General features: G+C 42.6%; 1 protein-coding gene across 1 annotated transcript; it reads right to left on the minus strand.

Moving 5' to 3' along the window:
• Positions 1–5,438: 5,438 nt before the first annotated feature.
• LOC124777258 (hexamerin-like) lies at positions 5,439–22,424 on the minus strand. The gene is made up of 10 exons (XM_047252584.1): positions 22,267–22,424; positions 19,990–20,123; positions 19,736–19,894; positions 19,471–19,648; positions 13,778–14,067; positions 11,138–11,296; positions 10,882–11,046; positions 10,675–10,803; positions 10,291–10,594; positions 5,439–5,908 (listed from the first exon to the last, which is right to left on the minus strand). The coding sequence occupies exons 1-10, from the start codon at positions 22,337–22,339 to the stop codon at positions 5,505–5,507; spliced, it is 1,995 nt and encodes a 664-aa protein (XP_047108540.1). The 5' UTR covers positions 22,340–22,424; the 3' UTR covers positions 5,439–5,504.
• Positions 22,425–23,357: the final 933 nt, after the last annotated feature.

The raw sequence follows: 23,357 nt of genomic DNA on the forward strand, positions 1-23,357 counted from the left end.
AACCTGTTCGGGGTTTATGATTGGACAGTGAGTCGTGTGTTGTTAATTATCGAGTCAGTTACTTGGAAGTCTATGTGCAGTAAAGTGTCATAAGGATGCTCTTTTGATACATGCGTAGTTTCTTCACCGCGCGATATTGTTCTTTTGTTGTAGAGTTCTCAGCTGTTATTATTGCGAACTATGTTAAGCTGGCAAGGGACCTGTGTGGACCAGGGAATTTTGTTCCAGCTGCTCTTCCTGAACATGTTGTATCCGTCAGACCTCTCTGCTGAGCACTCGTATTGTAGAGTGCCTGCCATGAAATAATTTGCCTTTGCACTTGTTACAAGTTTGCAAGCATAAGAAATCATTTTAAACTCAAATTTTTACGTTCATCTTATGTTTCCGTTGTAATGTTTCAGTAAAAGGCTGCTGTCAGTATTGTAATGCCTTTTTTACACTTAATTTTCAACTGTTGTAGACGTTAGTAAATTCTGACCCACTTTGGTTAAAGTAATTATGGTACTATTGATCTTGAATATTATGTTGGATGGCATGCCAACCATTGTACAAGTAAATTCAAATAATTCAGTAACATGTGACTATCTCTTTGTTTGTTATAAATTTTCATGGCTGTTTAGTTAAAAGGGGACTATCCTTCCCTGTAAACACCTCTGAAAACAACCTGTGCTCAAGTTGCTTAAGTAAGTAGTGAGGGGATAGCTAAATAAGATTTTGAATCTTTTGGTTGTTGTTCAAAACCCTTTGTTTTATAACTCATAGAATGTGTAACACTTGTTAGTCGTTGTTTAAATTGTAATTTTATAGCTGAGTTTTGTTTTGGGTAAATTTTTAAAGGCCAGTGGCCGTTGCTGTTTTGAATATTTAAGTACAAATATCAGTTTACATAGTTTACTCCTATGTTATAAGCACTAACATATGTTGTATGTGGAACTGGTGTTAGTAAATAAAATTGTTTAGTGTTGTTTGATGAGTTTGGCCCAGTGACTTTCCAAACACAGATCCTTGTATCCTACAAGCACTGAACAGGTCAAGTGTTTTGCAGAATATGACTTCATTATAATCAAATTTAATAGGTTTAATTATTGATCTCCTTGTGACGTATGAGGTTTATTTTCAGTTTCTTGAAGCTTGGTTGATGACACTTGTACTTCTTTACAGAAATGAATTAGGACTTTTGGATTTAAATTTTTTAATTCTTTTGGTTGGTTTATGACTTCTTGTACTTCACTACAGGAATAAATAATGACTTATGTAACTAATTTTATCATATTTTTTCTGTTCATGTATTGTTAGATAGTGATTTCTTTTCAAGGCTTGACTCGGAATCTTGAACCTATTTACTGTAACTATCTTGCATTTGGATAGTAATACATTTTGAAACATGCGATTTTACTACGTTATACTTGACTTCAGTTCCTGCTTTATCTCTCTATGTTCTATTAGTGCCCAATTTTTTGTATTATATTTGTATGGCATTAATGAAAAGTATCTGACCCCTTAGTAGACAGGGTGTTACAAAAAGGTACGGCCAAACTTTCCTCTCACACAAAGAAAGAAAATATGTTATGTGGAGATGTGTCGGGAAACGCTTACTTTACATGTTAGAGCTCATTTTATTACTTCTCTTCAAATAACATTAATTATGGAATGGAAACACACGGCAACTGAACGTACCAGCGTGACTTCAAACACTTTGTTACAGGAAATGTTCAAAATGTCCTTCGTTAGCGAGGATACATGCATCCACCCACCGTCGCATGGAATCCCTGATGCGCTGATGCAGCCCTGGAGAATGGCGTATTGTATCACAGCCGTCCACGATACGAGCACGAAGAGTCTTTACATTTGGTACCGGGGTTGCGTAGACAAGAGCTTTCAAAGGCCCCCATAAATGAAAGTCAAGAGGGTTGAGGTCAGGAGAGCGTGGAGGCCATGGAATTGGTCCGCCTCTACCAATCCATCGGTCACCGATTCTGTTGTTGAGAAGCGTACGAACACTTCGACTGAAATGTGCAGGAGCTCCATCGTGCATGAATCACATGTTGTGTCGTACTTGTAAAGGCACATGTTCTAGCAGCACAGGTAGAGTATCCCGTATGAATTTATGATTACATTCTCCATTGAGCGTAGGGGGAACAACATGGGGCCCAATCAAGACATCACCAACAACGCCTGCCCAAACGTTCACAGAAAATCTGTGATGATGACGTGATTGCACAATTGCGTGCGGATTCTTGTCAGCCCACACATGCTGATTGTGAAAATTTTCAACTTGATCACGTTGGAATGAAGCCTCATCCGAAAAGAGAACATTTTCACTGAAATGAGGATTGACACATTGTTGGATGAACCATTCGCAGAAGTGTACCCATGGAGGCCAATCAGCTGCTGATAGTGCCTGCACACGCTGTACATGGTACGGAAACAACTGGTTCTCCCGTAGCACTCTCCATACAGTGACGTGGTCAACGTTAACTTGTACAGCAGCAACTTCTCTGACGCTTACATTAGGGTTATCGTCAACTGCACGAAGAATTGCCTCGTCCATTGCAGGTGTCCTCGTCGTTCTAGGTCTTCCCCAGTGGCGAGTCATAGGCTGGAATGTTCCGTGCTCCCTAAGACGCCGATCAATCGCTTCGAACGTCTTCCTGTCGGGACACCTTCGTTCTGGAAATCTGTCTCGATAAAAACGTACCGCGCCACGGCTATTGCTCCGTGCTAATCCGCACATCAAATGGGCATCTGCCAACTCCGCATTTGTAAACATTGCACTGACTGCAAAACCACGCTCGTGATGAACACTAACCTGTTGATGTTACATACTAATGTGCTTGATGCTATTACTGTAGAGCAATGAGTCGCATGTCAACACAAGCACCGAAGTCAACATTACCTTCCTTCAATTGGGCCAACTGGCGGTGGATCGAGGAAGTACAGTACATACTGACGAAACTAAAATGAGTTCTAACATGGGAATTAAGCGTTTCCGGACACATGTCCACATAACATCTTTTCTTTATTTGTGTGTGAGGAATGTTTCATGAATGTTTGGCCGTACCATTTTGTAACACCCTGTATGTATTTCTGATGACAAAAAGTTGGGAAAAACCTGCGTTGAACGTGGCCCTTTCACTGTTGTATTTTTATACGAACTTGCGACATAATATTAGATAGAAATGGTTCTCTGTTACTATTCACTTGCATGGTCTTTGTCTGTATGATCTTTGGTCTGTTAACCTGTAGGCACCTTCGATGCTATCTATGTGTTTAACAACCAGTGTATCGCTGGTCAGTCTATGACACACACATACACACACACACACACACACACACACACACACATACATACATACACACATTGTTCTATTACTGAGAACTTATGATTATTGTTTTATGCATTATGACTTTGTTCAAGAATTGTTTCGGATCTGAAGACATGTGTGACTGTGATGTCGTGACTGTGATCTTGCGTTAGTATCTGAGGTCGGAAAATTTCATAGTACCTCATATTACGCTTTCTTCTGTTTTGTCGTGGTACAGCTAATATGATAATGGTCAGTGACATAACCGGTCGTAAGAACTATTACAAGACAGCATTGTGTCACGTAGCTCCAAGTATATAGAAGCTGTTAATGTCAACTGAAAAAAAAATTAGAAATAATATTGTGACACTTAATGTAAATACTGTGCGTGGTTTTTTTTTGTGTTGTGTATTTGTTGCATTTTTGATGAGCGATGCAGACGATTTAGATGTGGAAAGACGTGGAAATACTGTACGTTACACCATTAATACTTATACTTGACAGGTATTTTAGATTCTTAGTAGACAGTTTACCACTTCAGATATATATTGAAGAAGTTTCGTATTTTTAATAAATATTTCAAACAATTAATACGTGGAAACACTGTAAGTCATAACATCAAAATATCTTTACGCATATTTGGCAGGCATTTTAGGTTTGCTGTTGGTAGACAATGTATCATGTGAGACAACAATGATATAAAAATGAATTTGAGAAGTATATGCCTTTATACATGTTAATATCGGTCTCTCCTCAAGGACTTCATTCGCAATTTTTATTTATCTTATCAACTATACACACTAGGAGTTTCAGAGACAACTATCCCTTTTTGCATGAAAAGTAATAAAACAATAAATCATATAAAATAGTAAAACAGGAATAATTATCTGGATAGCCCGTAGATATCCATATCTCGTACAATGAAATGTAAGCATGCAGTTGTAATTTCATAACTTAAAATGACCATTGCTACTTGTGTGTGTGTGTGTGTGTGTGTGTGTGTTTTTGTGGTTCAAAAATGACTCTGAGCACTATGGGACTTAATATCTGTGGTCATCAGTCCCCTAGAACTTAGAACTACTTAAACCTAACTAACCTAAGGACATGACACACATACATGCCTGAGGCAGGATTCGAACCTTCGACCGTAGCGGTCACGCGGTTCCAGAGTGAAGCGCCTAGAACCACACGGCCACACCGGCTGGCCATGTGTGGGTTTGTGTTTACCTTGCTGATTATGCTTAACTTCAGATATTTTAGACATGTAAATACTGGAAGTTACACCAGTATTGTCGATATCTTTAGGTAAATAATTCAGGTCATTCGGATACTCTTTAACATGGCGCCAATTCTCATAGTTCAGGTCATTTTGATGCTTTGGAAGATGGACAAGAAGTTGCTCGGGGAGTACATTCTGGTTGGCTATTTTGTTTAATGCCTGGTAAAATATTACACTGTCATTGCACGTTTTCTCTTAATGACCACTAAAATATTGGGTTGTGACTGGAGAAGAGGAGTTGGAGAAAGGTGCTAGGAGAAAGAGATGGAGGAGTATGATGACATCAAACATTGATAGTCAAAGGTTAATGACTTGCCCCCTGCTTGTGAGCAACCTGCACAGTGATGTCATTGGCACGGTATATATAGTTGTGCTGGAAGCCTCACTGCTATACTACTCATGACATTCACAAGGTCATAGCATGTATCAGATCGGCATGAGTCAAGTCTGAAAGCAGCGACACAGATGAATATTTTTTGGGAACTGTTTCATGATGCTTAGGGAGCCATTCGTCGAATTAGCGAGTCCCACACAAGGTTTCCAAAGTATCAAGAATCAATCAGGAAAAGTGCAGTTGCTTGAATAGCATACAAGCCTTTATATCAGATTTCGAAGATTTAGATGCATTTGCGACGACTTTTAGAGTCCAATTTTGAGTACTGATAAGCGGCAGCCAACCATCAAAATCACTTCCAGCTACCTTTGGACAGAGTAAGTGGAGACAACTTCAGTATGATGCTCTTTCACACACTATAATTAACCTCTGCGACAAACGGACTCATATTAAATGTTTTGCTATCTTACCAGATATGAGAGGAAGTAGGGACCCAGATCAAGAAGTGAAACAGATGTAGTACGAAAGACGAGGTTTTATTGATTGCATTGCATAGCGTTTGTCGTTTTCACGCCCCAAACCGCCTTCATGCCACAGTCGCGACGTCTTCTTGGCGCCTGTGCATGACGACGATGTTCTGGAAGCGCGCGTTAGGCAGGTCTTCAAACTCGAAGCCGCGGATGGGCCTGTCGAAGGGGAATCCCAGCGGCCGGGAGTCCTTCACGGCGACGTAGAACTCGTCACGCAGCGGCCGCTCGACCGGGCTGACGATGACGAAGGCGCTGAGCGGCATGCCCGCGGGAGTCCCGCGCGGCAGCATCAGGCGCTGGGGGAATCCCCAGTAGTAGCGCGACTCGCCGGACACCACCTTCTCCTCTCCCTTGACGCCCGCCAGGGTGCGCGTGTACAGCTCACCAAAGCCGGGGCTCTCAGCGCCTACCATGGCGTTCTGCCGGGAGCTGCGCACGATCACGTTCTCTCCGGCTTCCACTGCGAAACAGATGCACAAGTATTATTAGCCGCATTTAGGTACGCTGTGCGTCCAAAAAGCGACTTGTGCTAAAAGTACATTGAAGTGACAAAAGTCCTGGGATTGCTATATGCACATATACAATGGCAGTGCTATCGCATAGAAAAGGTATGAAAGGGTAGTACATTGTCGGAGCAGTCATTTGTCCTTTGGTGATTCATGTGAAACGTTTTCTGACGTTATAATGGCCGCACGACAGGAAGTAACAGACTTCGGGAGCAGACTCGAGTTGGAGCTAGATGCACGGAAGTCGTTGTGGCAATTCATTATTCCGAGACACAATACAGCTCACCACAGCAACCCAGTGGCCGACCGCCTTCACGTAACAACCGAGAACAGCTACATTTGCCAAGATTTGTCAGTGCTAACAGAAATCAATGTAGGACGTACGGCAAACGTACCACTTTGGACAGAGTGGCGAAATTTGGCGCTAATGGCATAAACCCAAGTTGTCAATAAGGAATTGTGCAAGCTGATGGTGGCTTCATAATGGTGTGGGCTGTGTCTCGTGGAAATGACTGCGTTCTCTGGTACAGCCATACAGTTTATTGATGTAAATGGTTATGTTCGGCTACTTGGAGATGATTCGCAGCCATTCATAGATTTCATATTCCAAAAAAAAAAAAAAAAAAGAGGGAACTTTAATGGATGACATTGCGCCATTTCACCGGGCCACAATCGTACACGACTGGTTTTAAGAAAATTCTGGACAATTCGAGAGGATGATTTGGCCACCCAGATGGCCCGACATGAATCCCGTTGAACATTTATGGGACATAATCGAGAGATCAGTTCGTGTAGAAAATCCTGTACCGGCAATACTTTAGCAATCATGGATAAATATATATAAGTATTATGGCTCAATATTTATACAGGCGTTTTCCGACGACATGTTGCGTCCATGCCGCTTCGAGTTCCCGCACAATGCCAGCCAGTAGGAGGGACGACACGATATTGGAATGTATCCCAAGACTTTTGGCGTCTCAGTGTAGAGGGTCATATAGTCTTTTCATTGTCCATAAATGACCTGTAATTGGCTTTGTCCCATTGGAAATACCAAATGTACGCTGATGACCTCCAGTCGAATCTAAAGGAAAAATCTATAAACGTGAAGGGAGCTACCGACAATCGCAGTGCCGATGTGTGCGCATTATTGAACTGGGCGCAGGATGTATTGTTAAAGCTCATTCCACCCAAAACCCAAGCGGAACTTGTAGGTCATCCTAGGCTCATTAGCCCGAAATATCTGGAATCTCTACTTTGATTAACCCTAAATGGGACAAATGGCAACTTCTATGCTTCAGCAAAGAGTCTAGGGGCAATAATAAAGGAAAACATAAATTGGACTGAGCACGTAAGTCTAATCTCCAAGAAGGCATCAGCAACAGTCCAAGTCCAACAAAAATATAATAAGCTCTTTCATCTTGATTTGAAAAAGAAACTTGTAAGAAAACTTAAACCTTCTGTTATTGATTATAGCGCTGTTATACTTCAAGGCCTTGTCATAAAAGCTCGCGGCCCCTGGAACTGGTTATGAACGCCTATGTTCGCCATTGTGTCATGTTCGACTGTTTGATGACATTTACCGTCATATCCACAGCTATTGTGCTGCATGCAGACAAGCGCAGAGATTTCCATACCCTCTGTCTTCTCTATCTTATCAGTTAACACTGTCCCTCATATCACTCATCAGCCTTAACTTTCTTGTCTGAACAACGCGGCAGAAACACCCTTTCCAATCGGAGCAAAATGCTTTCTGTTCCGCTCCATCATTCAGCCACCTCCTCGAAGCTCTTTTTAGAAGCAGGAACTCGACTCTGGAATAACCTCCCGCATTATATTAGAGAGCTAAATAACATCTCCATCCTCAGAAAAGAGGTAACGACATATCTATTAAGGCTACATTAAGGATTACCATTGTCCCTGTATGCACTCGTTACCCTTGTGCATCCCTCCTTCCAGCCTCATCGTTCTCGTATGCCACTATTCTTAGCCCATGCAGTCTCCTTAAATTTCCCTTTCCTACAACCTGCTGTATCAGAAATGATCTATTTTGAACACCTGTAAGTTCTTCTTTAATCTGCTACTATCATTATGGTTATTAGCGTCACAACTGAGTTGTTTTTATTATTATTATTGTTACTATTAGTTGTAGCAGCTGTAGTAGTACAACTAATGACGATATTAACTTTAATAATTCATGGTCAGTATAAATTACTCACAGTGCCACGTCAGACACTTTCTTTCTTTCACTGGTGCCATGTCGCGCTGACGCAGGGTCGGCATTGTGAAGAACGGATTTGGCAAGGTTAATGGAAAGCGATGGCCAGATGCCCTTCATGCCGCCATTCCGTACCCCCTGGGACGCAATTAGTGTACCCCTGCTGTCTGCATCTAGTGTAATTCATGGAATAGTGCGAACGTGTTCAGATGTCTGCGAGTCGTGTAACTATGGCGGAACGTGGGGATCAGTCCGGTATTCACCTAGCGGGATGTGGAAAACCGCCTAAAAACCACATCCAGCCTGCCCAGCACACCGGCCCTCGTCGTTAATCAGGCGGAAGGATTCGATCCGGGGCCGGTGTGCCTACCCGAGTCCAGGAAGCAGCGCGTTAGCGCTCTCGGCTACCCTGGCGGATTGTGCCACTTCACACTCTCTGATCACTTTAATACTTTCTATCACATTAAAATTGATATTTCTTGGGTAACTATGATGTAATAGATACTCTATGTGTGAAACCCTGGTCAATGTAAGAAAGAGTCAGATGGCCGTAATCAGATCAGGTGAAACAAAGAAGACAGTAAAAAAAAAAGATTCGAGCTGTGAAAAAAGACGAATGTCGTGAATGAGATATCAATAATAGGGGAGCAAATGCAGAAAACCTGCACTGTTGTCTAGGTGAGATGTAAGTGAAGGTGATTTCCTGTTGCCTTCCCCCTGTCGATTATGGTGTATCTGTGTGTACAATGCAGTATTGAGGTTGTGGTGTTGGATGAGGGGAAGGGAACCGGTGAAATTCGTTGCCGGCACAGAGCCTACTCCTTTTCTGACATCACTAAGGGGACCCTCGAGCTTAACATCCCCATCCATCGGGTGGACCGCCGTCAGCAGTGTCACATGCTCTCATTTCATGAGACACTACGGAGAGCTCCCGAATTTAATCCGGGAGACTGGCGCAAAGGCTGGCGATCAGGGACTTCACGTCACCATCTCTCCTCCCACTGCAGTCCAAATACTGGCAGCGAAAATTCGAACTGGTTCCTCCGATCTGAGTGTCTCAAGATTACCGATTTCGAATACGGAGACGGAGTGATACACCCAAGTCTTATTAATGTTGATAAGGCTTCCTTCTATGAGCGTTCAGACACTCTTACCTACACTATAGGTGACATAACCACACTGGACAAAAAGTTCTTCACCCAGAGGAGTGTGACACAAGCCTTGGGCGAATCAGACAGCCCACAAGTCCCGTCAAGTGCGTCAGATGTAGCTGGAGCTAGCCGTTGGCAGTTACACCCTATAGAACCACTAGACTGTGGGGACGCTGACTGCTACATGTCACCCGTTTTCCAAATACTCAAGTTTTTGTTCGCATTAAGATCGGGTGAAAAAAGAGGGACTTTCTGGGTATTCTTCAAACCAGGAATGTACGCATGCAGCCATGTGAATCAGGCTGTCATCATCTTAGATGGAAATGTCCACAGCATACTCATAATGACAATGTAGAAGAAAGGACGACATTTGATCACTGACAATGCTGAAACATATCTCCTGGTTCATGTTCTCAATACCCTGAATAAAAAAGCTCAAGTCATGCTAGAAAAAGCACTCTCATCAGAACTTCCACAGTCAGTGGGCTAAGCAGGTCATCGGGCCTACCAGCACTTACTCATTCTCTCACATACTCTCGACTGGTGTAGATGCTAAGTATACAGTGATGATGATGATGGGGTCCTGTACTCCGAGGAGCGTAGGGAACGATGCGGGAGACCCGCACCGCCGTACTAGGTAAGGTCCTAGGGGAGGTGCTTTGTCATTGCCTTCCTCCGACCGTAATGATGATGAAGACGACAAAACAACACCCAGTCATCTCGAGGGAGGGAAAATCCCTGACCCGGTCGGTAATAGAGCCCGGGACCCCGTGCGCGGGAAGCGAGAACGCTACCACAAGACCACGAGCTGCGGACACATACAATGAATACTTCGGATATTAATCGGTGGTGCAATGAAAATGGATAGCTGCCGGTATCTTTAAGGAGCCGTTAAAGAGCACCCAGGAGTGTACTGTTACTTATACACAGTAACGTACGGGTTATGAATAAGATATGTCTGTTATCTTACGTGTGTATGGGAAGACGTCCATCATCACGTAGTAGTTCTTCCTCTCCTCCAAGGTGTACTCTCGACCATAAGCGTCGAAGCGCGGTCCGTAGAAAACGCGCACGATGGCGTCCACCTGCTTGTCGCTCGTGACCTTGATGTGATAGTTGAACGGTTTGTGGTTGAGGCGGGGCTGGCGGACAACCACGTAACTTTTGTCGTAAGCCTCTCCAACGACGTTGCTGACGTCGATGTCGAACTCGTCAAAGAACGTGACCAGTTTGTCGAAAGTGACGGAATCGACCTTCACGCCAGGCATCGCTAGCTGAAATATAATTTGGACACTTTAATATCTGCTCTATCTGTACGCTGCTCTATTTCGTAGCGTCTGCTTCATATACTTACTTCTTGGTGCGTGTATGGTGCCAGTTGGTTCTTGTAATGCTCGAAAATGGACAGCATCCGTTTCGCAATTCTGTAGTACAGGGGGTCCCTCAACATGGTCTCCGGCTTCTCGAGAACGCTCGGTTCCACCTGCAAATTCACACGTGTGTGATAAAATCATCGCAATATTTTCATTGACAGCCAACGAGTAAAACTGTTAATACTTACGCCGTATTCGTGCTCTGGGTCAGAGATGTGACCGAAGATGGAAATGAGCCCTCTGTACAAAGAGCCGTAGAATTCCTTGTGAATGGATGATGAGCTGCCATCGATTACGTTTCCGATCATTTCAGTGGCGTCCTTACCCCTCACGGTATGCGTGTCGGCTTTCTCCTGTTTCATTCAAAATATGGTTCAATTTCAGTCAAAACCTGTAGATTTTAGCTTAAAATGTTTGGCAACATAAGAAAAAAATTGAGCTTACATCGAAGAAAAATCCAAGATCGATTGCAGATCGGATCCTCCTTTCATAGTTCTCGATTTCCTCGACGTAGAAGGAGTCAACATCCCTTGGAATCACGCCTTCAGGACGAGCAGGGGTCTCCAATCCGCTCTGCAGCCGAATCTCTGGGTAATAACCAACCTGCAAAACATAATGATATGTTCTCTGTATCACTATTATCTGTCATGAAATATTTCAACAGTTGTGATAAAATATAAGGAATTATGTAATGCAAAGAGCTTCGTTACTAGCTACAAAGTCTTTCGTGATGGAGTTGTTCATTTTGTACTAAAACTCATTAAAACCATTTGCTTGAATTGCTGTCTAGCGATCCGAAAAGCAGGTTGTCCTGGACACCCCACAATTTGACGACGACTAGGCGGGATTTAACAGCTCTTCTGTCCATTTTGCTTACAAATAGATTTGTTTTTGGAGATGGTCCACCTTGAGCAAAACACAATTTAGATTTAGATTTAGATTCCCCAGTCATGTTTCAGCATCATCAGTGGGCTTTTTATTATCTTTCTTGTTAGTACATGCTGTGTATTCCTAGGTTTTTATGTTATTCATCGCAGTTGTTTTAATTCACAGTCTGCCATTTTTTTCTGGTTTATTACAGTTTGTAAACAGTAACAGTGAAAGTTAGTTAGTGCAAGCCTTCACAGTGAAGATAAGGGTGAAACCAGAAAAAAATTCCGCACTATGAAATAAAACAATAAATAACACAAAAAGTCAGAAAGTCCGCAGTATGTAGTAACGAGAAAGATACTAAGAACCCCTACTGATGATGCTGAAACTTAAGCGAAACATGTCTGGGAAATAAAAATAAATAATCTGTTTTGCTCGAGGCCGACCCTCTCCAAAAACAAGTCTGCAAGGAAATGGGTTATCTGCAGCCTATGTGCTTGTTTCCAGAACGACGTTTCACTCTGAAGCGGAGAGAAAGTGCGTTTTTTTTTCTTTATTGAGTTTCGATTTCCGCCCGAAGGGGCCGGGCTGGCAGCAGCTTAGTATGCCGCTCTTCATCCTACAGACTTTGTTTTAAAAAGATGAAGAAATAATAAAAACATGCGATAAAATCGGAGACTTAAATCGTAACATGGCGAAAAAATCGTGGAACTTAAAACATAGAACAAAGGGATGATGATGCTAATAAAAACATATATGAAGCAGACAGGTAAAATAATAGACAGGCAATTAAAAAACACGGCGACAGTCTGGTTTCTGTTCGCAAAAGACATAAAATTCACACCCAGCGACAGCATGGTTTCTGTTCGCAACACTTGGGAAGGACGAACAACACTGAACATTCACTTGAAAACTGCACTAAAAAGCTGGAAAATATGACACACCACAACCGAGAGCAGGTGGTGGGAAACTGGACAGATAATGGGAAAATAAAAGGGGGGAAAGAGAGGAAAAATGAATGGGGGGGGGAATGAAAGTTCGTTCTGGAAATAATCCCCTTGGCTATTGATTACAAGGGAACCTCCCTATCGCACACCCCTCAGATTTAGTTATAAGTTGGCACGTTCGATAGGCCTTGAAAAACTGAACACAGATCAATCGAGAAAACAGGAAAAAATTGTATGGAACTATGAAAAAATAAGCAAAATATACAAACTGAGTAGTTTATCTGCAAGATAAGCAATATCAACGATAGTCTGAGCCCGAGAGCGCTGTGGTCTCGTGGTGAGCGTGAGCAGCTGCGGAACGAGAGGACCTTGGTTCAAGCCTTCCCTCGCGTGAAAAGATTAACTTTTTATTTTCAGTTTATGTGACAAACGCTAATGATTTCATCACTTTTTTGAGAGTGATTATCACAACCACAAGAAAACCTAAATCGGGCAAGGTAGAAGAATCTTTTTACCCATTCGCCAAGTGTACAAGTTAGGTGAGTCGACAACATATTCCTTTCATGTGACGCACATGCCGTCACCAGTGTCGTATAGAATATATCAGACGTGTTTTCCTGTGGAGGAATCGGTTGACCTATGACCTTGCGATCAAATGTTTTCGGTTCCCATTGGAAAGGCACGTCCTTTCGTCTACTAATCGCACGGTTTTTCCGTGCGGTCGCAAAACACAGACACAAAACTTATTACAGTGAACAGAGACGTCAATGAACGGACAGATCATAACTTTGCGAAAATAAAGAACGTAAACTTTTCACCCGCGGGAAGACTTGAACCAAGGATCTCTCATGCCGTAACTGCTCACGCTAACCACGAGACCACGGCGCTCTTCGGCTCACACGATCCTTGATGTTGGATATCTTGCACATAATCTACTCAGTTTGTATATTTTGCTTATTTTTTCATAGTTCCACACAACTTCTTCCTGTTTTCTCGATTGATCTGTGTTTAGTTTTTCAAGGCCTATCGAATGTGCCAACTTATAACTAAATCTGAGGGGGGTGCGATGGGGACGTTCCCTTGTTAGTTAGCAACGGAACACAGCCAGCAACACACGCTACGATTAATTTGACGGTTCGACAACGGTAACGGCTGTTTATTCTTAATTGTGGCTGCTGTCTGTACATTTTTGTAACAATTATCCAGTATTTTCAAACATCCTCAGCTCCATTACTTCAAGTTTCGACCATTTTTTGCGAGATCTTACCTCCACGGGCTTGTAGTAGTCGACTGGGGCGACCTCTGGCAGCTTGTGCGACAACCTCTCCAGGTAGTAGCGGGCCAGCAGCTGCCGCAGGGTGAAGTAGAAGGTCTCGCCCTTGCGAGGTATGTCGTACTTCAGCCAGAACGGGAACCGGTAGTGCATGTAGGCGAAGAACGAGTTGAGGCCGACGTCCTCGGTGAAGTAAGACAGCACGTCGTCAGGCTTGCGGGGCACTGGATAGCCCGTGTAGTTGGACACTATCACGTAGGGCTTGTCCTTGGTGCCAGCGAAGCCTGCACAGGCAACATTGCCCATTACGATTTCTCAGCTTTTTGGAATGGACGATTACACGACAAAATATTTTGAAGTATACTGGACACGTTAACATTTAATTCCACGTGCCTCCTAACGGAGGACTGTGTTAAGAAACATCGCACTGCTACCTACCGATCATAGTTGTTATTGTGTTAAGGGCCGAAATTTTCGTAGTTATTTGTACATCAAACTGTAGGTGGAATTAATAAAAAGCAGGGTAAGTGTAAGGAAAGAAAGACTCAAGGATAAGCTTGAAGGTATATTACTGTACCATCCCACAGCAGCAGTGACGAACATTAGCTGTTAAATTCTATGGAAGTCATTGCATGGGATAACATCCGAACAACAACTTGTACATAGATGTCATTCTTTCCCCACAAAAATAATTTTTATCATTTCGAAACAGCAAATCACATGACCGATCTTATAAACAAATTTTCATAAGAACTAGCTGCTGGACAAGTGTTTTCACATTTATCGAGAGAAGAACAGTGCGTGGTGGACAGATATTTTCTCTACGTCGTTGGTGTTAGACTCTGGTCTTACTTTGGCACTTAGGGATGAAGTTGTTTACTGAACTGTCTCTCTACCGTTCCACTTTCGAACGGCCCGCGGGAAAAACGAGCACTACAATTTTTCTGTGCGAGTCCTGATTTCTCTTATTTTATCGTGATGATGATTTCTCCCTATGTATGTGGGTGCCAACATAATCTTTTCAAAATCGGACGAGAAAACTGGTGATTGAAATTTCACGAGAAGATCCCGCCGCAACGAAAAAGGCCTTTATTTTAATGATTGCCACTCCAATTCACGTATCGTGTCTGTGGCATTATGTCCCTTATTTCGCGATAATACAAAACTAGCTGCCCTTCTTTGTACTTTTTCGTTGTCATCCGACAGTCCCACCTGATGCGGATCCCACACCGCACAGCAATACTCCAGAATAGAGCGGACACATGTGGTGTAAGCACTCTCTTTAGTAGACCTGTTGCAACTTTCAAGTGTTCTAAGAATGAATCGTAGTCTTTGGTTTACTCTACCCCCATCATTATCTACGTGATCGTTCCAATTTAGCTTATTTATAATTGTAATCCCTAAGTGTTTAGTTGAATTTACAGACTTCAGGTTTATGTGAGTAATCACGTAATCGAAATTTGGCAGATTTCTTTTAGTACTCATGTGAATAACTTCACACTTTTCTTTATTCAGGGTCAGTTGCCACTCTTCGCACCGTAGAGATATCTTATCTAAATCATTTTGCAATTCGGTTTGGTCATTTGCTGACTTTACAAGAAGGTAAATGACAGCTTCATCTGCAAACAATCTAAGAGGGCTACTCAGATTGTCTCCTTTGTCGTTAATATAGATCAGGAATAATAGAGGGCCTATAAAACTTCGTTGGGGAAGCCGGATGTTACTTTTGTTCTACTCGATGACTTTCCGTCTATTGCTACGAAATGTGATCTTTCTGACAGGAAATCACAAATCCAGTCACACAACTGAGGCGATATTCCATAGGCGGGCAGTTTGGCTAGAAGAACCGTGTCGAAAGCCTTCTGGAAATCTAAAAATATGGAATCAGTTTGACATCCCCTGTCGATAACACTCATAACTTCATGAGTATAACGAGCCAGTTGTGTTTCACAAGAACGATATTTTCTGAATCAGTGCTAACTACGTGTCAATAAATCGTTTTATTAGAGGGAATTCATAATGTTCGAACACAGAATATGTTCCAAAACCCTACTGCAATAATAGTGGATCATTAACTGGCGTGTGTCATCGTCGAGCAGGATAGCAAGTTATTGTTGCTATCGTGGCCCCATGAGAAATGTTCCTGTTTTGTTATGGCCAAGGGAGAAAGCCACTAACCATGTAAACGTACAGAAAACTCAACTCACATTTCCGCCAATCCGACCGAGCAATATGAGGCTCCCAGACCCGTTGAGATTCAAAGTCCCAATTATTGTGACAGCTGGGAGGCTGGTTTCTCTACGTCGTTGGTGTTAGACTCTGGTCTTACTTTGGCACTTAGGGATGAAGTTGTTTACTGAACTAAACATTCAAAATCAGTTGGAAAATTTTCATTTGGAGTAGGTTGGGATGTTACTCCTCCCTTTGGATGAGATACGTCTCATTGTATAGTTTCAGGAATTTTATGGATTTGCAGTTCTGAATGTATCATTGAATTTGGTGCTATTTTAGCTACGCCCATCCGTAAAACAGAAAAACTCGCGAACTCTTTTTCCTGTGCTTCTGTCCGCGACTGGCACATTCTATCCGGCACTCTACAGAATTCGGCACCCTACTGTATTTAAGAAGAAGCCGGAACACTTTGCTTAGTCAGCTTCGTCACTTTGCCCTCGTAAATCACCTTATATGGTCAGTTTCCCTCTGCTAAACAGTAGGGGGCTCCCATTTTCAGCTAGTTATCCTTGTCTCTTTTTGTTTATCATTTAGTCATGTCACTTTCTTTCCCCGCCTCTTCATTACATATGACCTCTCACATTTCTTGTTCTCTGTCGGTCTTTCTTCCCTCACGTCCACTGGTGTCAGTGTCCTCCATACGAACCTTCGGGCCTATCTATGTTGTTTTTTGGTATCACCAGATATCGCGGTGCCACACCAAAGTCCGCAATGCACATCGATAACACAATCGTTAGCGATGTCTTGCTGCAGTCCGCACCTATGAATGGGCCAGCTGAAGAAGACACACTATCTCTCTTAGCACAGCAGCACCCTCGCACGGAGGTTAGTACAAAGCGGAGAGTGGAAGTGCTCTGCCGATTTGGTGACCTCAGCTGAAACAGTCAACATTGTCGAGTAGGACTAAAGAGTTATTCAAGTCTCAGACGGAAATGTACTTCTGTAAATGTTGGACATTGTACTTGAAGAGAACACTTTGTTGATTAGTGCATCAAATGAGCCTTTCATCGTCAATGACAATTGTAATGTATCACGCAGTCTTGCGGCAAAGGAGTGTATCAAGTTAAGTAAAGCTCTTTATCATTCGCGTAATAAAGTAATATTTCGTCTGTTATAGTTCAGATGAGCAATCTCCGAGAGCGATCAAAGAAACGACAGTTACGACCAGATGATTGTAGTTCGCCTGGTTATAACAGTTTTCATGAACTAATATGAACTGTGTTCTCGTCTGTTATAGCTCCCACTGTTTCCATTACTTATTGTTGTTGTAGGTGTTGCATCCCATATTAGATATAAGACGTATTATAACATGTGTGTCGTAGTGAATATAATGTAAGATACTTCGATAGGTATAAAGAGGGCCTGATGGCCATAGGCTTACCAGCATTCATGTTGTTGTTGTGGTCTTCAGTCCTGAGACTGGTTTGATGCAGCTGTCCATGTTACTCTGTCCTGTGCAAGCTGCTTTATATCCCAGTACGTACTGCAGCCTACATCCTTCTGAATCTGTTTAGTGTATTCATCTCTTGGTCTCCCTCTACGATTTTTACCCTCCACGCTGCCCACCAATACTAAATTGGTAATCCCTTGATGCCTCAGAACATGTCCTACTAACCGATCCCTTCTTCTAGTCAAGTTGTGCCACAAACTCCTCTTCTCCCTAATTCTATTCAATACCTCCTCATTAGTTATGTGATATACCTATCTAATCTTCAGCATTCTTCTGTAGCATCACATTTTGAAAGCTTCTATTCTCTTCTCGTCCAAACTATTTATCGTCCATGTTTCACTTCCATACATGGCTACACTCCATACAAATACTTTCAGAAACGTCTTCCTGACACTTAAATGTATGCTCGATGGTAAAAAATTCCTCTTCTTCAGAAACGCTTTCCTTGCCATTGCCAATCTACATTTTATATCTTCTCTATTTTGACCAACACCAGTTATTTTGCTCGTCTTTTTATATACTTGATCCTCTGCTGCCTTCACTACTTCACCCCTCAAAGCTACCCATTGTTCTTCTACTGTATTTCTTTCCCCCATTCTTGTCAATTGTTTCCTTATGCTATCCACGAAACTCTGTAAAACATCTGGTTTAGTCAGTTTATTCAGGTCCCATCTCCTTAAATTCAGTCTTTTTGCAGTTTCTTCAGTTTTGATCTACAGATAATAACAAATACATTGTGGTCAGAGTCCATATCCGCCCCTGGAAATGACTTACAATTTAAAACCTGGTTCCTAAATCTCTGTCTTACCATTGTATAATCTATCTGAAACCTTTCAGTAACTCCAGGTTTCTTCCATGTGTACAACTTCCTTTTATGATTCTTGAACCAAGTGTTAGCTATGATTAAGTTATGGTCTGTGCAAAATTCTACTAGGCGGCTTCCTCTTTCATTTCTTACCCCCAGTCCATATTCACCTACTACGTTTCATTCTCTTCCTTTTCCTACTCTCGAATTCCAGTCACCCATGACTGTTAAATTTTCGTCTCCCTTCACTACCTGAATAATTTCTTTTATCTCATCATACATTTCATCAATTTCTTCGTCATCTGCGGTGCTAGTTGGCATATACACTAATACTACTGTAGCAGGAATGGGCTTCGTGTCTATCTTGGCCACAATAATGCGTTCACTATGCTGTTTGTAGTAGCTTACCCCTACTCCTATTTTTTTATTCATTATTAAACCTACTACTGCATTACTCCTATTTGATTTTGTATTTATAACTCTGTATTCACCTGACCAAAAGTCTTGTTCCTCCTGCCACCGAACTTCGCTAATTTCCACTATATCTAACTTTAACCTATCCATTTCCCTTTTTAAATTATCTAACCTACCTGCCCGATTAAGGGATCTGACACTCAACGCTCCGATCCGTAGAACGCCAGTTTTCTTTCTCCTGCTAACGACGTCCTCTTGAGTAGTCCTCGCCCGGAGATCCGAATCGGGGACTATTTTACCTCCGGAATATTTTACCCAAGAGGACGTCATCATCATGTAACCATACAGTAAAACTGCATGCCCTCGGGAAAAATTACGGCTGTAGTTTCCCCTTGCTTTCAGCCGTTCGCAGTACGAGCACAGATCAGTCAATCATCCAGACTGTTGCCCCTGCAACCACAGAAAAGGCTGCTGCCCCGCTTCAGGAACCACACGTTTGTCTGGCCTCTCAACAGATACCCCTCCATTGTGGTTGCACCTAGGATACGGCTATCTGTATCGCTCAGGCTCACAAGCCTCCCGACCAACGGCAGAGTCCATGGTCTATGGGGGGGGGGGGGGGGGGGGGCGTCTAGCATTCATAAATAAATAAAAATAAAATATTTGGGAACCAGGGTTCCCCTTCCACTTTTAAAATATAGAACAAAATCGGTGCACTAGGCGGCTGTCTAACTTCGCTACTCGGTGGACCTGGTGATGGTAATGTCCAACCACTCGGTCGCTTACCTTGGAAGCGTGCGTCGTACGCCTTCTGGATAGCGTCGGACTTGACGAACAGCTGGGGGTAGATTTCGTAGGGGGGCGGCAGAGTGATGTTCCTGGTATCCTCGCGATGCAGCACGGCGACCGTGAAGGCGTACACGAACTGGCCCGCGTTCATGTGCTCCCTCATCCACACGGCCGTCTGCAATAAACAGGCAATTGACGGGATTCAGTGGCAGCCCGGCGTACGATACGCTTAGCGTTCGCTCAACAGACCAGTGTTCAGTACCTTGTAGAACGTGTCAAAGTCCTTAGCGTAGAACAAGACGTCGAAAATACTGATCACTTGATACGTGTCGAACTTGTAGAACGGGGAGAAGGCCTCTCCGCGTTGTTTGGAGTAACCGTATTTATAGTACTTCAGGAATTTCTCGACCACTTCTGGTTTCTGTTGAGAAACATAGTGAATGGATTAGACACGACAAATATAATGGACTATAATAATCGTTACAAATAGTTTCTGAGAGAGAGCAAGTAGCATACCACGTATTTGTCAATGTTTTCCTCTAGCTTGTAGCTCTGCGCTATGCTCTTCAGTTCTTCATCGAAAATGGGCCGGTCCAGCAGGTACAGTAGGTTGTAGATTTTTTGCTGCTTTACGAGAAGTTCCTGGTCGGCTGAAAAATTAAAATTAAACAGATGTAAAGTGCATCGTTTCCGAAAGTATTCTATTCAGCTAATAATTGCGTTCCAGTTGGTTTCTATTGTTTGAGCAAGTATTAAACATCCACAGGTCTTTCCTTCTCATTTCAACCCTAATTACAGGGAAGTTGATCAAAGGAGCTATAGGAATAAAACCCCAAACACTTCAAAGAAACGTTGTTGTATGTTATGATATATTAGCAAGAAGCAACCAGAGAAGATAAGCTCTGCATTAGGAACAGTTCTGGAGAAAGTAGGCCCCTGTCTAATGTGTGACTAACTTGGGACGTTCAAATCGTTGATTAGTAAGTCATTTCTGTGGTTTCTCCACGCCCACAAAAAAGCTGATCATATTAGGAAAAAGATCACGACCGTTTCCATTTCCTGTCCTTTCCGAAATGCCTGAATGACCCATGTCTGAAAACCATAATTGCTGTAACAACATGACTCGGACATTAGAGGAGGAGTGATTTTCTTAGTGCTAATAGGTGTCCAGTATTAGCGAAGGCGGAACACTATTGCTCACAGAATAATGGAGCAAATACACAGACATTTTGTACAAGTTAAAATTTCAAAATAAATTTAATGGTGTTTGCTGATTTCCAGATAATTCTATGTTAGTTAGTGTCACATTCCGTTACAGAATTAGGATGAATTTTGGAGGTACACTACCAAGAAAAATTTACATAATGCCGGATGAATATCAGAAAAAATGGAAATGAGCATATGGCATCGTTGGCCGGGGGGGTCGCATCCGGTGAAGTTGGGACGCCAAGTGCAAGTCTTATTTCAGTCGACGCTACATTGGGCAACTTTTTCGCCGCTGAGAAGGATGAAATTACAATGAGGGCAACACAACACGTTGTCCCCGAGCGGAGAAAATCTCCAACCCGCCCGGGAATCGAACCCAGGCCCTCTTGCATTGGAGTTGCGATTATGAATAAAAACCACTTTTCACGTATTAGTGGAAGGAATTAAGGTGGAAGACCTAGATGGATTGATGGCATCTGTGGCACTACAGGCAGCGATCGAGAATGTAGGGGAATATGACTAGATTCCAAACGAGTGGGAAGTACACAGTATCTATGGGGACGAAGTAGTTTGAACAATGAAAATGGATGAAATTCTAGGAAACGCAATAATGGTCTAGACAGCAGTCAAACAAACTCAAAGAATCACAGACGCATTATTTCTACGGACCAGAATCGATAGTGACTTGTTACATATACTGGCCAGTCTTCTTTGTGCAGGACTTGGACAAATTTACTCTAAGAATAGTAGATAGGGGAGGATCACAGACGAGAAAATCATGTGCCAAACATAAAATGTTGGGAAAGATAGAAGAGAAAGTAAAATGTTGCGTTAGTGGATGAAAAAAAAATTACTAAAGATACTGGAAAAAAATTTGTACGTTATAAAGAAGAGAAGAAACCAGTCTCTATGATATGAAAAATCATATTGTCTAAATGGGACGAGGATTACGTAAATGATGGAGAAGAAATAGAAGTGTTTGTAATGTGGTGCTACAGCACTAAAAACCTTGTGGAAGACAAAGTGGAAAACGAATAGATAGATAAAGGTACAGGCTACGTACAAAATACGTGAGAAGTTGTCATGAGAAAGAGGACAATTCATTTTGATATGTAGTAAACGGTAGGTAACTTGGCACTGTAAAGAAAGGTAGGACAGACGGTAGCAAATGGTTGCGGATATTGTTTACAAAGATGAAAAGGAAGAGGTGGAAGAGGGCCTCAATCATTCGACGGGCTAATGACTATAAAAAGAAGTACCCCGAAAATGCTCACCATACTTTTTTTAAAAATATAGAGCATACACAACTTTTTATTCCATTTTTTATCGTTTTTTACGTATAATAGGCTATACGTATTATTTTCCACTACCTGCAGTCTAAGTCAAAAGGCTTCGTTCTCAGGCATATATTGTGATAATTACCGAGCTATATGACTAACAATGAAGCCTTTTGGCTTTGAAAGCACCTAAAATTGGACATAGAATAGTAATGAGAAGGGATTGGATAAATTTCTTTCTTCGCTGTAAGAAATCTGTCAGGTGCCATTGCCATATCTTGGATCGCTATGGAAGCAGCGAGCTACTCACCATACTTCTCTGGTACAACTGGGGCGGCCAGAGCCACTAGCAGCGACAAGACGGCGAGGGTGGATGTCCTCATGTTGCCTGCCGAGGAGTACGCCTTCGCCACGTTTAGGGGGTCCCTATATAGTGCGGCCGACTGAAGGTGAGCGATTGCCCTGGTCGGGTTATCTGGACTCCTGCGTGCACTGACCTGCCCCTGCGGGCACTGACCGCGGTGCAGACTTTCACGAGGTCTGCGTGTCGCCTGTCGTGGCCTTCAGAAGCCGTGCAGTTCGATGGCCTCCCAAAAAGATATTCATTTTTGCAGCAAGCTTCTGAGCATTTCAGTATAGTCAACGAGCTACGTCACTTACAGTAAATGGGAAAAATTGTTAAGTGTAAGACTGGTTGTTACCTGTGTACCTATCGTAGGTGGTTAGCATGAAAGATTTCAAAAACATACGTGTGTAACCGAATGTGATACAAAGCATATGGCGGTCTCTTCCGACGTTCAATTTATTTTATTTTCTATTCCCGCCGGTTGCTTAGTATTTTTATTTGTGAAAACTCGAAACAGGTGCATAAAGAGTGTGCTGACATTTGCCACGCCGGACATTTGTCACGATTTTACCTGCTCCGAAGGGTTGCGTCCCTTGTCTCCCCCTCCTCCTCCTCCTCCTCATCGCTTACTGAACCTTTCCGCTGGTTTACTTAACATAGAACCAGAATCTCTTTGGATTTTCCGCCACATTTCTACAGAGAGTTTCGTTGTGGAAACTATTAAATGCATCTCGCATTGGAAACGGCACCAAATTTCGAGTCTCAGTAAAACTTCGCCAATCTGGGAGATTTTGCGTTCGTCTAAATTATACTTGCCTTTTTCGGTGCTCCTGCAGCAGCTTTCTGTCGTGTTTTGTGTACCATGGGGGATCAGTTCCGTCTCTTATTAATTTATTTGGTATGAATCTCTCGAGTGCTGTTGATACTATTTCTTTGAACTTAAGCCACATATGGTCTTCACTTACACAGTTTGGGAGGATTGGAGACTGTCTGTTAGAAAGACGTCAACCTAATATTTGGTTGCTTTTATAAATAGATATATTTCGCGTTTAGTT

This window comes from Schistocerca piceifrons, chromosome 2 (assembly GCF_021461385.2).
Source record: "Schistocerca piceifrons isolate TAMUIC-IGC-003096 chromosome 2, iqSchPice1.1, whole genome shotgun sequence".
Classification (NCBI taxonomy): domain Eukaryota; kingdom Metazoa; phylum Arthropoda; class Insecta; order Orthoptera; family Acrididae; genus Schistocerca; species Schistocerca piceifrons.

What these genes read in the sequence shown, in the direction of transcription:
- LOC124777258 (XM_047252584.1), bottom strand. Translation starts at nt 22,339, where the DNA reads ATGAGGACATCCACCCTCGCCGTCTTGTCGCTGCTAGTGGCTCTGGCC. An exon ending in AAAACATTGACAAATACGTG is followed by an intron (nt 19,895 to 19,989) that starts GTATGCTACTTG and finishes GTTTCTCAACAG; the next exon opens with AAACCAGAAGTGGTCGAGAA. An exon ending in GTACGACGCACGCTTCCAAG is followed by an intron (nt 14,068 to 19,470) that starts GTAAGCGACCGA and finishes TTGCCTGTGCAG; the next exon opens with GCTTCGCTGGCACCAAGGAC.